Source organism: Dermacentor andersoni, chromosome 3 (assembly GCF_023375885.2).
Source record: "Dermacentor andersoni chromosome 3, qqDerAnde1_hic_scaffold, whole genome shotgun sequence".
Lineage (NCBI taxonomy): Eukaryota > Metazoa > Arthropoda > Arachnida > Ixodida > Ixodidae > Dermacentor > Dermacentor andersoni.
In genome coordinates, this window is record NC_092816.1 from 103,700,254 (window position 1) to 103,715,143 (window position 14,890).

General features: G+C 43.2%; 1 protein-coding gene across 1 annotated transcript; it reads right to left on the reverse strand.

Annotated features, from left to right (window-relative positions):
- Positions 1–2,874: 2,874 nt before the first annotated feature.
- On the reverse strand, positions 2,875–14,803 carry LOC126541324 (protein HGH1 homolog). Its single transcript, XM_050188068.2, has 5 exons — positions 14,584–14,803; positions 11,353–11,779; positions 8,438–8,559; positions 4,324–4,514; positions 2,875–3,155 (listed from the first exon to the last, which is right to left on the reverse strand). Exons 1-5 carry the CDS (start codon positions 14,666–14,668, stop codon positions 2,919–2,921), a joined length of 1,062 nt encoding a protein of 353 aa, XP_050044025.1. The 5' UTR covers positions 14,669–14,803; the 3' UTR covers positions 2,875–2,918.
- Positions 14,804–14,890: the final 87 nt, after the last annotated feature.

Below are 14,890 nucleotides of genomic sequence, written 5' to 3' on the forward strand. Positions count from 1 at the left end.
ATAGGGTGATCATTTTTGTTTTATGCCATTTTTAAAAATCGCTTGTTGAAGATGCCATACTCCTTTCTAGTCCTTCAGCTGGATTGCTGAGAGAGGCTGACATTACTTGCACAAAAAATCAATTGCATATTGAACGAATTAACAAAAATTCAATAATTAACTTCCTAATTACGGCATGTATTGCAATTTACAAATTGTAGCTGGTGAAATTGTCAGGCTTATCCACTTGGGACGCAGTTCCAAAGTGACACCAGTCTGGAGAGATGCGCCATCAAACTAGCTGTAAAAATGCACTGTTGGTCCTCTCAGTTTTTCAACAAAACGCTGGGGAACTTAGCTGAAGCCAGCCGATTACTACTATAAACACTTTGCTGGTGTAAAGGCTCTTATTAACAGCTTTGCTGTAGATGAGACCATCGCTGCGGAAAAGGGCTCAAACGGCGCTACGTGACAATGCACTTGAAGATGACTTTGTGTACTTGTGCATGCTTTGTTTTTAGCTGACATCATCGAGAAGCTGTAATGCTTGGGCGTAACTCTGACCAGGGATGTGGGGTTCATTTAGGACGTTCAGGAAAAGTCTGCCACCATCCCCAATGGACCTGTTGCTGATAGTTCAAATATTCAACCTGCCTTGCACTAAAATCCCATTTGGTAATGAAAGACCTGAAGGTTTTGACCAGTGAGCATTCTGGAATTCCAGAGGGTGTTGGATCATGGAAGGTTCCCAAGTTCCCGTTTTGCTGAACAGCGTAAATGTGTTTTGCACCAGCGTTAAATGAAACTATGCCATTGATGCGATCTCACTTGATTGGTACTTCAGCTTGCTCTTTATTCACTTAGGTATACTGTGCTATCGTGCCTATAACTTCTAGAAAAACTCAAGAAATTTCCGTACAATGTAGGTGTGTAGATTATAATTCAATTTTGCATCAGGGGTGGCTTAACGAAGGTGCTCTAAGCAGTAATGAAGTATACTACTCATTTAGCAGAAATCCCATGATTAACAACAATTCGGATAAATAACTCCTAGAATATGGGCTCTTAGCTTCAGTGGATGTTGAATATTCCTTTTCTGTAACAGTCGACTTCCGTTAATTTGACCCTAATGGAACCGTCGAAATGGATTAAATTATCTGGTTGGTCGAATCACCATAAACAAGTTGCAGAAAATGAACGTGAGAACACACTGCTGATTCATTTGTCAATAAATGCCCAAATCTAACCTGCCTCTTAATGAAATGTGTGCAAACTTTCTATTTGCCCAAAGTAGAAAACTAACTTAAAGATAAAGCTCTAAATGCTTTTATACACTGTGTACACAATTGTGTACAGCAAGATAGTGCATCAACAGCAAAAGCACTGATGAAAGTAATATTTAAAATGTGTTGCATACACGTTCAAACACTTGGAATCGTGCTGCAATTTTGAACAATGTGCGCAATGTTTTAGCAAAATGAGTGGGAAGGTAGTAGGTTGGGTGTTTTTACTCACTGTCAGTATGTTTTATGTAGCGGGTTCACTTCTTCCATTGTTTTTTGCAATGTCATGCACCAGGCATATTTTTTAAGTGGGTGGATAAGTGCTTTTCAAGCTTTTCAAAACACGAAACAGTTTGTTCTCATATTTCATATCAAGTTCCTGTGGTGAGTTTTCACATGGAATCCACATTCTGTAAATGTGACAAAATTCGCTAAACAATTGAAAATTCATAATCTTTTCTGTAGCTGTACACTTTCTGTGATTTTGAAGACTCAAAATAAATATGGTGAAAGCAAGTTCTCAATCAACGGGATAAAATGGCATCTGAAAGGGATAAAGTATAAATTTATTGCACACCCAATTTTTTAGCAAGAAAAATGGGCAAGGGTCTCATACGTGTTGCACAGTGGCGGCCAGTTTTCTAAGTCAGTTCTGTTGCACTGCAGCAGTGTTATGCTGGAAAGCATGCACGTCGCGAACACGGTTTCTGGCTCAATTTTCTTGGGAAAAAATAATTAAAGAAGGAACGCTTAGAATTGAGTAAACACCGTAATTAGACCTTACGAGCTACCATTATTGTTCGAAAATCTTCCTAGGGCAGGCTAAAAATAGGTGTTTTCGATGGGAGATTTATGCGTGTTTCAATGCAATCGCTGTCCCCTAAGCTCTGCCGAGACAGATGCAGCCAGCGAAAGGTCGCTATGTGGGTCACCATAGGGGTCAGGCACGTGCATGCTGATCAAGTTTGAACTATCCAGCGAAGGGCAATATTAGGATCGAAATAATGTAAGCTCGGGCCCATAGAAATGCACGGGCGCCGACCGAAACCTTCAGTCAGAATTGAATTAACAGAATTCTGCTGTACAAACCAATACTCAGTAAAAAAAAAGGCCCAAGAAAAAACCATAACATTATAAGATGTGCTTGTTTGTTACTGCTTTCATTACTTTTCTCATGGTGTGTAGGCACATTCAATTTCTGATAATTTTTGTAACCTACGCAACTTGCCTCATTTTGTTTGATTGAGAAAATAGTGAATTTCAGTAAACAGGGGGTTAGTGGGCTTTAGTATTCCTCAATATAATCGTAATTAATCCTCAGTTGCACAGCGGAAGCTGCTACTTGTGCCTATGGATGCCTAAAGGATAGCATTTGGTGCCTATATGTGGCCTTATGCGACAGCTTTAGTGCCTGTTATGGGCACCTAAAACAGCATTCTTTATGGCCTAAACATCCGGTTTCTAGTTGGGACACATGCACCTTAAGGGTAATGAAAATGAGGTTGTTGGAAAGATATTGGAGTAACTCATTTGGGGTGCTCCGAAGCTCGGCACTGTCTAGGGTGTTGAGGTTGAGGACCTCCAGTGCACACAAAAAATGAAGAGTCAGAAATATCGCATCGGTAACTCCTTTAATGAATAAGGCTCAGTCGTCATTCACTCTTTGAGCAGCTCTTCATTAAAGGCTTCAAATTTCTTCACAAGGTGCTCGGGTATGTCGACATCCTTCAGGTTTTCCATACCAGGCTCGGGTTCGTCACTAATGAGGATGTCTACGAGGTTCTCGCATGCGACCACCACAGGGCGGCAGCCTTCTGTCTTGTGCAGTTCTCTTAGCACGTAGTAGGCTCCCGAGTTCTTGATGTGCTCTCGACACTTTTTCGTGGCACAGAGCTGCAAATGAAAGGGGGGGGGGGGCAACAGCAATTAGCAATTTGTAAACAGTGCAGCTAATACAGTCAAACTAAATTACAACAAAGTCAAATCCGACACAACTTTATACAAACACTGTCATTCAAGACGTTCCAAGTCTATGTCCTTGTATACTGGTTCTAGCACTTTTTTATAGTGTCCGTTTAATTTTGTATCAGCTGAAATTGCAGACAAGTCTGGCTTATAACAGTTGTACGCAACATATAGGTACCCTTGTGAGATCCTATATTCATTATAGATGTACTAATGTGAAGGGAAAAAAATGAGAATGTGCCGGGGTCTATGTAAAGAAATGCCAGATGTGACGCCTCCGATGAGGCAGCATAGGGTCTCCTTGATCACGGCTTGCATGCTGGTACGTAGCACGCGAACAATACTGAACAGCAAAAATGTGTTTTGCACCAATTTTAACGCGCAACTATGCAATCTGTGTGATCACATTGGATCAGCACTTTGGCTTAGTCTGAGCATGCGTAAACTTTATTCGCAGCTTAGATACCCTGTACTATCGTGCCAATAACGTCTAGAGAAATTTCAGCACAATGTGGGTGTGTAGGTCATAACTGAATTTTTACATCAGGGGTGGTTTAATGAAGCCTCTCGAAGCAGTAATGAAGCAATACTATTCATTTAGCAGAAATACTGTAGTTAACAACTTTGAGAAATAACTCCTCAAAAATCTGTGGCGAAATAATGCACTAATGTTTCAGTTCACACTGCACTATGGCAACTGGAGTGACCAGAACACCAATGCATTTCGCCACATATCTTGAGGACTTGGTTTTCAAAACTGGTGCTAAACACAGATTTGTTGCTAAATGCAGCATCTTCTAAGTGCTGCCGAGATAGACACTGCAGCTATTGAGGTCACGATCAAGGGTCACCAAAGGCATTAGGTGCATGGGCGCTGATTACTCAAGTTCGAATTACCTAGCGAAAGCCAATTTCAAGATTGAAATAAAAGATTTTTGAACATTTGGCCCATAGAAATGTATGGACGCTTACCAGGGCCTCCACTCAGAATCAAATTAACAGAAAAAAAAAAAAACAATTAAGCAAAACAATTATATGCTGTGACAGTGAGATCATGCAAAAATGTGATAGTTTAGGTTAACACAAAGTCTCGCACCTGTGTGATCGCCTCGATGAGCATCTGGCGAATCTCTGGGCTCCCTTCTCGCTGCTTGTCGTTGCCCAGATACTGAAGATCAAGGGGCAGCTTTTCCATTTCGTCGTCGTCCAGCTCCTCGGGGCCCATAAGCGGATAGAGTAGTCGAGACAAGATGTCCACGTCGGGACTCAAGAGCCACTCGTTGCTTTCTGTTGACACGGGTGGTACAAAATGAGAAAAGTGCAGTCCTTGAAAAATCCACTAAGTGAAATGAATAGCCCGTTAATGGGGGAAAAAAAAATCGTGGGATTTGGTGTACCAGAATGACACTTATGGCATGACAGACAGTGCAAAAGAGGGCTCTGATTTTAATTCTAGTTACGCAGGGTTTCAAAATATCAGTAGGCCGCTTTTACTAAATGCACTGGAATGAACTCTTGACATCTTGTTCGGCAGCAAAACACCACAGTCACCAAGTCGTCGTGGCCAGCAGTAAGAAGTTGGAAAATATTTCATGGCCTTTCGTTAATTTTTGCTTTTGAGTACGGTTGAACCCACTCAAAGCAATATATTGTATGCAACAAGAAGAAACTGTGGCACTGTGAACTGTTGTGTGTGTTCTCTGGTAAAAGAAACTGCTTGCTACAATGTTCCCATGCTACGTTATTGGTTATAAGAATTAAACCTGGCTACTGGGTGTCTGCGCCAAAAGGGAAAGAAATGGGAAACACTGTAAAAGAGAGAAAAGAAGCAAAGCAAGCCACTACACCCGTCTGGGTGTTGTGTACGCAGCACACTTTAGCTGCATCGTCAGCCTCGCACATCTCTCTGCCGTCTCTTTTCCACCCCTCCGAAACACGAGTCAACTGTGCCAATTGCCCCAACACCCACACTCGCTGACGGGGGGGGGGGGCACAGTCAACTCTCAGTGGAGTGGAAGTGAGATAGGAAAGAGGCATGTGATGGGCAGTGTGCTTGGCAGCTCGCTTTTTTTTTTCTTTTCCAGGATTTTGCGTTCCTTTTTCTTTTGGCACAGACACCCAGTAGCCAGATTTAATTGTTATAACGAGTAAAGTGGAAGTGAAACATTACGGTACATAGTAGGCGACTACAGAACACACATTAATGTTCACAGTAATGTGGCAGTAATTAAAGCTGGTAATGTTGTGTGTTCGACTGTACTTGTTTTGGTCTAATAAAAAAAAAAACGTCTGTCCTGCTTTTTTGTTTCTTCGTGCAACTTGGTTATGAGAATTATCAGCTATAGCAATTAAATTTTCTTGGCACTTGAATATTGTTATAAGTGGGTTTGAGGACAAGTTGTCTTAACCTTTCCTCTGATACATGTTTACTGTAAACAAAACAGCACATTAATAAACTAAATATTAACTGCCACTGATAACCATAAATTGATTTTCTTTCTGCCAAGCCATCGCTTCGCTTGACCTTTACGCCCCCTACTTCTTTCGTGTTACTAGTTAGTTGCTTATTGAACCATACAAACTAAGCCAGTCCTTGATATTTGTGGGAGCTACAGCATTCATGTGAGCAACGTCTAAGCATATACCTGTATGTTCAAAAGGACAGACTGTTGGACTGTCAGTATGGCATCATGTACACTTCAGCGACTTCAGTGTCCCGTCCGTCTGTGACTTGCACTGAAGTGCACCTGTTATGTTGTCTGTGTGAAACAATGAATTGCTCAAACGTGTTTGCTACATGTGATTACTTTCTGCATTTCCTCTGCTGGAAAGATGCGTACAGTACCGTGTCCAGCTCTGACAGAAGTTCATTGCCACCATTACTGCCATGAGACCGACAGCCCGTTATCTCGTCACTGTACCAGATGAGCACGGATCAAAGTGCCCTCGGCCTTCCCGTAATCAATGAAAGTGCTGGCCGCATCACAACTAGGCATTTTGTGTTGGCAAGCGTACATCCCAGCGCTCGCTTCAACATCTGCACACTGGAAGGCAGGGCTACAATGATACTACAACTTTGAAGATGCGACACAGTAAAGTACCATCGTGACAAGTACATACTTGCACTACTCATGTGTAACTCATGCTCAAAGGCTAACTGCAACAAAATTTCACTTAGGCTAAATTGGTTACAAATCAACAGTATATACTGAAGTAATCTTACCAAAGCGGCCAGGGATGGTAACTGCGCAATTTTCTTACACGTCGTTCTGAGTATTCATGCTGGTTCTCAATGTTCTGGGCTAAGCATCACTCCTGGCAAACGGTAACGGCAGCATTTCTTTTATTGTTATTTTCCAGTTTTGGCACAGAAAGCATCCATTTTTGTGACGCATCCAGTCGTACTTTCACATGTTAAATTTCGCTCGGCAGTCTGCTCTATATGTGCGCTATCTGAAATTGGGATTTTCATGCAAGTGAACATTTTTTCTGGTCAGCACCTTGGCCAAAGCCAGGCTCCCCATTCTGTTTTTGGTTTTGTTTTACCATCACTGGCGGGGCACTGGCCAAGCCTCATTTGTTATGCAAATAAGGAAAATGCACACGATCTTCACACGCAATTAGGCAAAGGACCGCGTAAAGACTACTGTAGCAGCAATGGTAACACACACACATGCACGGACACTGTAGGCCCAATGCCCTTCCACCAAATTGCACGACACACAAAAAGCACGGTTAATGGTGCGCGGCTGGGGATCATTAAGAGCCTCTGTATGTCCACATATTGAGTACCAAGCACAATACACCATCGCCCCGGCAAGACAGAGCAGACGGAGTTGTTTCCACGCTTCCTACAATCCATGAACGGACAGTAGCTTCTAAAGGCAGGTGCGTAGCCTTTAAGGTCACTGTGAAGTACGGCAAAAGGTCTGTCTTTGCATGCTTGGAATATGTATGAACTATTTTACCCTAGAGGGAGGCCTAGATAACATTCTGTGGATGTCACTGTTTCCTTAAGCTTGGATTTTCAGCTTGCTGAAAGCTTTGCACCCCGTAAACTACTGTGCTGTAGTGTGAAAGGACACACACAACTTTGCTCGTAGTTGCTCCAATAGTTGTTTTAAGATGAGTATGGTTGTCACTGTGCTGTTGTAGCTTGCCCCAGCAGTATGAATTTTCATGAAACTTAACACGAGAATGATGTGCTAACAATGCCAAACAGATAGGGTCGATGAAAAGTAACTAACATCTAAGGACCACTAAAGTAATTCCCTTAAACTAGATTGTCGGACAGCATACCTAGAGCATCAAATAGGCTTATCTTGCTCTTAAAGCTTCATAAGCCACAAAGGAAGAAATAAGCAAGAGGTTGGAGGTGCTGCCACCATAAAATTCCTGTCTGATGTTACAGCACCTGTCTGGAGCTAGCTACTAGTTGCCTATGAAAATAAAAGATGGACTACATTGCTCACGGAGGAAGAAAATGAACTAATAGGGAGCATTACGTCATGCAGCCAGCCTTAGCAAGCCAATTCTTTGTGAAGTTGTTCCCTTGAAAGTTGGCCTAACAGGTGATCTCAGAGACTCCGTGCATTGGCAAAGAATGCTTGGTTCTCTGTAGTTTTTAACGAATGTGCACTTGTTCAACAGCTCTGCCTGCAGAGTGCAAGCAATCAAACCTACCGCATGCTCTCGCGTGACGACCATGCGTGGGGCCGACTCATTTCGCTGTAATAGTTTGTGAAATCCCTCCTAGTTCTTTCCTACTCGCATGACAGTGCTTTTAAAAGCAAGGAGAAACTCGGCACAGGAGCTTTTAGAAACTTCTTTTTGTGTGTGTGTGAAAAATAGGGTAAAAAAGAAACCTTGCATACCATGTAATATATCACATCACATTGAAGACATTGGTGCTCTTGTCTCAGTGAGAAATTAAAAATATAAACTTTGGCAATTTCCACTAATCGTAGACCATTATATGCAAATTAAATGCAAGTGTACCCATCTCCAAAGAACACTCTACCAGACTAAAGCAGTCAATTTTTCTCTGGTATTCCTTCAGTTACTTGGCCAGTGCAAATTAGCAGAATTACTGATGAATGTACCCGAGAGGTGACACCGTGTTTCAGTCAGAAGTCGTACCAGCCTTGAAAAACTGAAATGCATAAATTCTGACGGCAAAAATAAAAATAAAAAAAAGACTGCATGCATACCGGTTTCAAAACAGCAGTTGCGCAGTACTGCAGCCGCACCATGCTTCCGAACCGTTGAAGTCTCCAGGGTGAGGAAAGGAAAAAACTGGTGTATCCTCCTGGCCGCCTTGTCCAGCAACCACCTGCACCAATAGCGTACCTTTAGTTTCCAGGCACTTCCCAGTGAAACGAGAACAGCAAGCTTCTGGGACATCTTGCAAAGGAGTAAGCTTAGTGCACGTTAAAGTAGAAAACGTGGCCAAATGATTTTGCAATATCGCAACTCTAATAGCTAAGAACCACTAACCCCATGAGAAACACCGCATGTCTAGTTGCTGCTTTTACGCCAACCTCGCAATGCCCGAACACCATTCCACCGTCGAGAAATGCCAGAACTTGTTCACCTTTGTTTCTGGCTATAGAGTGTGGTACATTTGTACAAGAAAGCTTTGAAAGGCTACTCACTAAAAAGTTATTTAGTACAGTAAATAACTAATCAGTAATTGGTTTGCTTAACTATCCACAGCTGAAGTCTCGGTCCGGCATATCAAGAGAGAGAGAGAGAAGGGAAGAAGGAAAGGCAGGGAGGTTAACCAGACGCTACTATGGGCTTTGCACTAAGTTTCCTGGGATTAAATCTGAATTTCACTTGCTTCTCATCATGCCACGGAATTCGAGGCACTCGGGGGGGGGCCTGTCAGCACACCCGAGAAAACTTCCTAGGTGGCACTGATAGCACTGAGATGATGCATAGATTTTGTGCATGTATGATGCCACTGTGCCATTATTATGACTGAATAAGAACAGTATAATGCACCCTCTGTGTTCATGCGGTAGCGAAAGTACGGTGGAAAATTATGTTTGCAGTGATTTTATTTATGGCCTACACAAGAAGACAACAGAGCATGCGTGCTTTGCGTAAAGTGTGTTCTACAGCAGGGTGTTCTTTGCCCTAACAATGCACCATTTCGTCAGCGCAGACCCTGATTTAACGACGATTTGTTCTGGATCAAGCAGGCAAGGAAGTACATGCGGACATGGTATTAAACTGCATCCACCGCTAAATGCTGTCTGTGTGAATTTTGAGTGCGAACGAGCCGTTGCACCGAGTGGGTGTAACTGGTGGCGCATCGAACTACTGGCAACGTGAACAAACATTTGTTTGCAGTTGCTCGCGCCATACTCGTGCTGGCCGTACAAGCAAATACATTCGACAACATTGCTACTCCACATATCTGCTAAGCTTGGCACCATCCAACGCTGATTTGACCAACCCACTGACATGAACTACTGCAGCCAATAACGTTAAGTGCCCATTGTGTACACAGAGAAGTTTTCATAATATGGCTGCCTGTTCATTGTCGGTCCTGTTGATGCGGTCAAATAAACCAAGCGGTGTAAGCTCTAAGGAAGGTTAAAGTAGCAAATGTTGCGTAACCGAGAGTCTGGGATAAATGGCCCATCGTCTAAACCACTTGCTCTTTCACGCTCAGATTTTACATTTTGGGCTGTATTTGATTTAAGTACCACGTTTAAGTGCACTACTTGCCTATTCCATACTGACTAACCCACAAGTATCTGCTGTTTGCAGCGACGTCGGACTGACATATGTTCTGCCCATAATGATAACAGATGGCAAACCTGTTCCTTTCACTGAGGCTGTTCTGCATCGCCGTATACCTACCACAGGTGGCTGTGATTTATCCTGTACAGAATAGGCAGGTTGTGCAACACACTGAAATACCGTGTTTGTGCAAAGCTTGAGCACAAGTGGGCCCATGGTTTAGCGGGGAGTAACTCCCTTGTTTATATATTATAGCACTTGGTACAAGCCGACAGTGGTCATCTCTAACAGTCCGAACAATTGCCAACTAAATGCCGACATGGGACTGCCAGCACCTTTCTCCGCTTGATACAAATGTAAAGCAATGCAAAACGCCACCGTGTATGCCAACACGTTTCTACCATTTCTGAGGGCTGATTTCCTTTCTCAGTCTAACCTCGAGCCCACTGCTCGTCTCTGCTGCTACGCTTACATTAAGTGCGCTCCTTTCACATGGTCAGCGTCGTAATTGGGAAGGTGCCACCAGTATTTGCATAGGACAACAAGTTGTCACCAACTGCTTTAGTGAATTTTCTAGGTGGCCATATTAATCATAATAAAAATATGTAGCCACAAAAGCCAGTCACACTTTACAATGTTCACTCAGAATGTGTGTGTGTGTCAAAAGAATGATTAATGTGAGGGGGTAGTCGGCGCCCCATTATATTGCGTGTGCTAGAACCTCTTAGTTGAAATCTCTGTGCGCACTCAACTGATATACAAGCCGGGAAGACACAAAAGAGGTAATGAAAAGAAATGCATAGAAAACTAATTTGAAATATGGGTGATGCATTATGAATTCAACAGTTATTTTTCTTTAGAGCTATTTTAAACACTACGACAGTGCGGGGTCATGAACAGCAAAGAGAAAGGTGACAGACAGTAAGATGCAAAAATTTGCTCTAGCAAGTTTCTTTTTAGAATGAGGGAGAAGAATCAAAAGAATCAAAGGGTAAATTTACTGTAACAAGCAAATGAAGCCAACAAAGAAGCCAAGTGAAGCACAGAGTGAATTTACAGTTTTTTTTACTGAAGTTTAGAAAGAGTAGTGAAAGTGGAAGACGATTTGCCACCAACAGGAGCTAAATCCATGCCTGCACAATGCACGCAATGCTCTACCAATTGAGCTACAGTGGTAGCTCAATTGGTAGAGCATGTGAAACGTGCTGCCAACTGCAAGTGTAATGTGAGCTTTTGAGCAGAGATCCAGCCAATACACCCTCGCACACCATTTTAAGGCTGCTTTGTATGTTGGCTTCATTTGGTTTTTTGTTCCAAAAGCACTCGCTGCAGCGATTTTGACCACTGCACATGCTTGGCCCGACTCCCTCACCTCCTGACCTCGTCCAGCTGAGAGAGGTTTGAGAACACAAAACTGAGGTGGTCGTGGCTCTCGTTAATGCGAGAACAAAGCGCCGCCAGGAGGTCGTCGCACTTTTTCGTCGAGTTCAGCAATGTCCAGACCTTTTCAGCACCCTGCCTGCCTCTGGTGAGGTTCGACAGCGTGGCTGCACGCTGCCAAGCCGCGGAGTCCTCGCTCTCGGACAGCAGCAATCGGTCTACCAAGTGTGCCAAAAGGTCGCCGTAATTGTGCTCTACAAGGTGTTCCGAAATGGCTGGGACAGACGTAAAGTTCGTCAAGCACTTGCACGCTCTTGAGACGGTTTCTGTGTTTTCATCCTGCACAAGCAGGGCCACTGCTTTCACCAGGTCAGAGTTTTTGAGCAGGAGAGAACGCCCATCTTCCGAGTCTGGGAGGCCTGCAAACATAATTTAGTTGTTCTTGTAGGAGACAGTGAAAGGTAGTCAAATGTGATCCTATCATGTCACTTTCACTTTTCATCTTCACTCCCACCCCTTTCCCTATTTCTTTCTTCTTCTTCATTTTTAATGTGGGGCACAAGACCACTTTAACTAAAGTGTTCAGGCCAAGACAAAAAAAAAAAAAAAACTGTCACCATTGCGAGTGCTCACCGGCCAGTTGCGTGCACACTAATGACACTAACTGTGAGCACCCTGCAGGGCCACATATGCTTCACATAAGAACGCAAAGTGAATGGTGTGCGGCCTGCGTGTTCCAAGACCACTGCTCGGCCACTCATCTATTGTGGCTTAATGAATACCTACCGTGACTTCTAGCCAACACTTGCAAAACATGCAGAAAGTGCATTAGAAAGGCAGAAGTGGTCTATTTTTCATGGAAACCAAGTGTTGCTATCAGGCCAATTGCTGCAATGTGCTGCCAAGAAAACTACGGGATGGAGGTCTCAGTTCTATCACGCTTTATTTGTACCACCACGCTATGGTTATGTGGATAGCATCTACTACCACTTTTCAGTACACATTCTTTTCATTTTCACATTTCATTACTGGGGCATTCTCTTAAGATACCATGATTACAATGCGAGATCTAAGTCGCCAAAATGCAGTATTTGAGTTGATAAACTATGCACACTCATTTTTGGCACTGTCATCTGCCTATTAATATCACTTGCACTAGTTGAGGAACCCCAGGTGGTCCAAATTATTGCAGCCTCCCACTATGGCGTGCCTCATAATCAAATTGTGGTTTTGGCATGTAAAACCCCACAATTTTAACTTGTTTTTATCGCTTGCACTACAGCAAAATATAGTTAAATTTGGTGCACAATGACAAATGCCCCTCAAAGGGAAAAATGTGAAAGTGTGTGCCAGTCAATAGATTTTTATTATTCCTACTCGTCCATTTTCTGTCCCCTTGCATTGCACAGGTTCTGCGGTGATATGACCCTCTTTGCTGCAGGGGAAGAGGAGTGTTCATTCGTTACAATCAATATTTATTTCTGCAAGGTATCAAATCGGCATACTGTGGCACATCTTCCTGGCTGCTGTGCCGCCTCCCCTCTCGATCAGTGCCTCCATGGGGGGTCGCTGTGGTGGGGCATGACCAATATACCCTTCCCTTCCACCCTTTTCCATATCTGAATTCTGCTGGCCTCCCCATCATAAGCCAATGCACCAGCAGGCACTAGCCTTATCAATGAGGCCATTTATTAATTAATTTTTGGTGGCTGAAGGTGAGAATACCTTTCAAAACTTTTCTTACTGCAAGTGTGTTTGTGCTGCGAGCTTTTTCCTTCCTTATACCAGCCAATCTCTGGTGTCCATGCTTGTTGTGTGAGTTGGTTTTAAAATGGCATATGGTGGAGAACAGGAAGCTCTTCTCAATTCCTGCGAGCTTAAGATGGCCAATTTTGCTGCACAAATCCTGTTCAATACGTATACCTTTGTGGCACTGGTTGTAGAATATGAAACCTTAACATTCAGAAAAATTTTATGAGAAACCGTGATATCGGTACCACTTCAGCGAAAAGTAATATTCTGGCCAGGAACAACGCCGGGGTTTTATTCTCCAATTAGTCCAGCAATTACGTTAACAATGCAAAAGTATTTGGACTGTGAGCATACTCCAGGGAGAGGTATCCCGTAGGTGCCCACCTAGTGGACATGTCCATTTCGTCTGCTACTGAAGTGCTGATTGGCAGGGAGCACCTGTCTCTTTCTCACATGCACCCCAACTTCAGCAGCAGACGAAATGGACATGTTTATTATGTATACACTTACAGAATAACACCCCAGCTGGCACAGCTCTCTTTCAGAGGAGAAGCAGGGGCAAGTACTGGCTCCACCTCAGCTAGTTAGAAGCATCGGGGGCTGCCCACTCCCACTCTAGAAATTGATTTTAAAACTCCTAGGATCACATTCTTGGTTCCCATTTATACCACACACAGCAACACCTTTTTGTACCTTTGAGCTCTGTAACATAACTTTTGTATTGTGTTTTCATAACTTCCTATTGCATGGTGTATCATGATACATCCAGATCGAAATTTCCAAAACTAATGGATGTAAGGTTTCACGAAAGTGGAAAGAAAGAAAACATTGCATATTTAGCCGCAATTTGTGGTGCTGTGTCTAGCAATAAAACGCTTATAACCCGGTATATATATATATAGCACTGAATGCAGTGCACAAAAATGTTGGGGCACTCACTTGCTCCTTATCAGCCTTCTGATTTCAGCCAGGCATGCAAATTACGCGTTTTGTGGAGGAGAGCCAAGTAGTTTTCTGGGCACATACGTTAGATATACCTGCAATATTAGCGATTTACAGAGCGTGAAGCCGATGAAGCCAGAGGAAGAATAAGATGAATAAGAAGGCATTAATTCTGCTTGCGCCAAGATCCTGGGCGATCCGGTTTAGTTATTCAAGCAGTCATTTGTCAAAAACAACTAATTTCTCTGTCGGCAATGTTTACAATCCTGCAGACATCTTTCTGTATTCCCTCACACGTGCATTAAAACGGGTAATGTTGTCACTACCCATTCTCGCAAGCAGCAAGCATTGATATCAATTAGCACAAATTGGATATTCTTATAGCGGCCGTAAAGCACCTACAACAATGAAATTGCGCCACGTAACTATTTCACCGGAGACACTCTTTATTTCCAGCAAACGTAGAGCTGCAAAATACGTCAGCAAGGATATCATTGGTAGGTTCTCTATGAACAGAGAATACACAAACCTGCTATGTATGCAAGGGCTTGATTCTTCGCCTCGGTCGGCGCGCTTTTGGCCAAAAAATTAACCAGTTCATTTACTGGCGTCATGCTAATCGCAGATAGATCGCATTCGCGAAAATTGAGACGCAGGGCAATGAAAACGAGCAAATGCGAACACGTGCTGGGTGGCTGGGTGCAAGGCCGCCCTCATGCCGACAGCTCACGTTTCTATGTGCAAAGCAACAGCACCTGACTGACTTCCGGTTGATCACTTCCGCCAAAGAAACCACAGGACAAATAATTACTATATGACTACACCTGCACATCAAT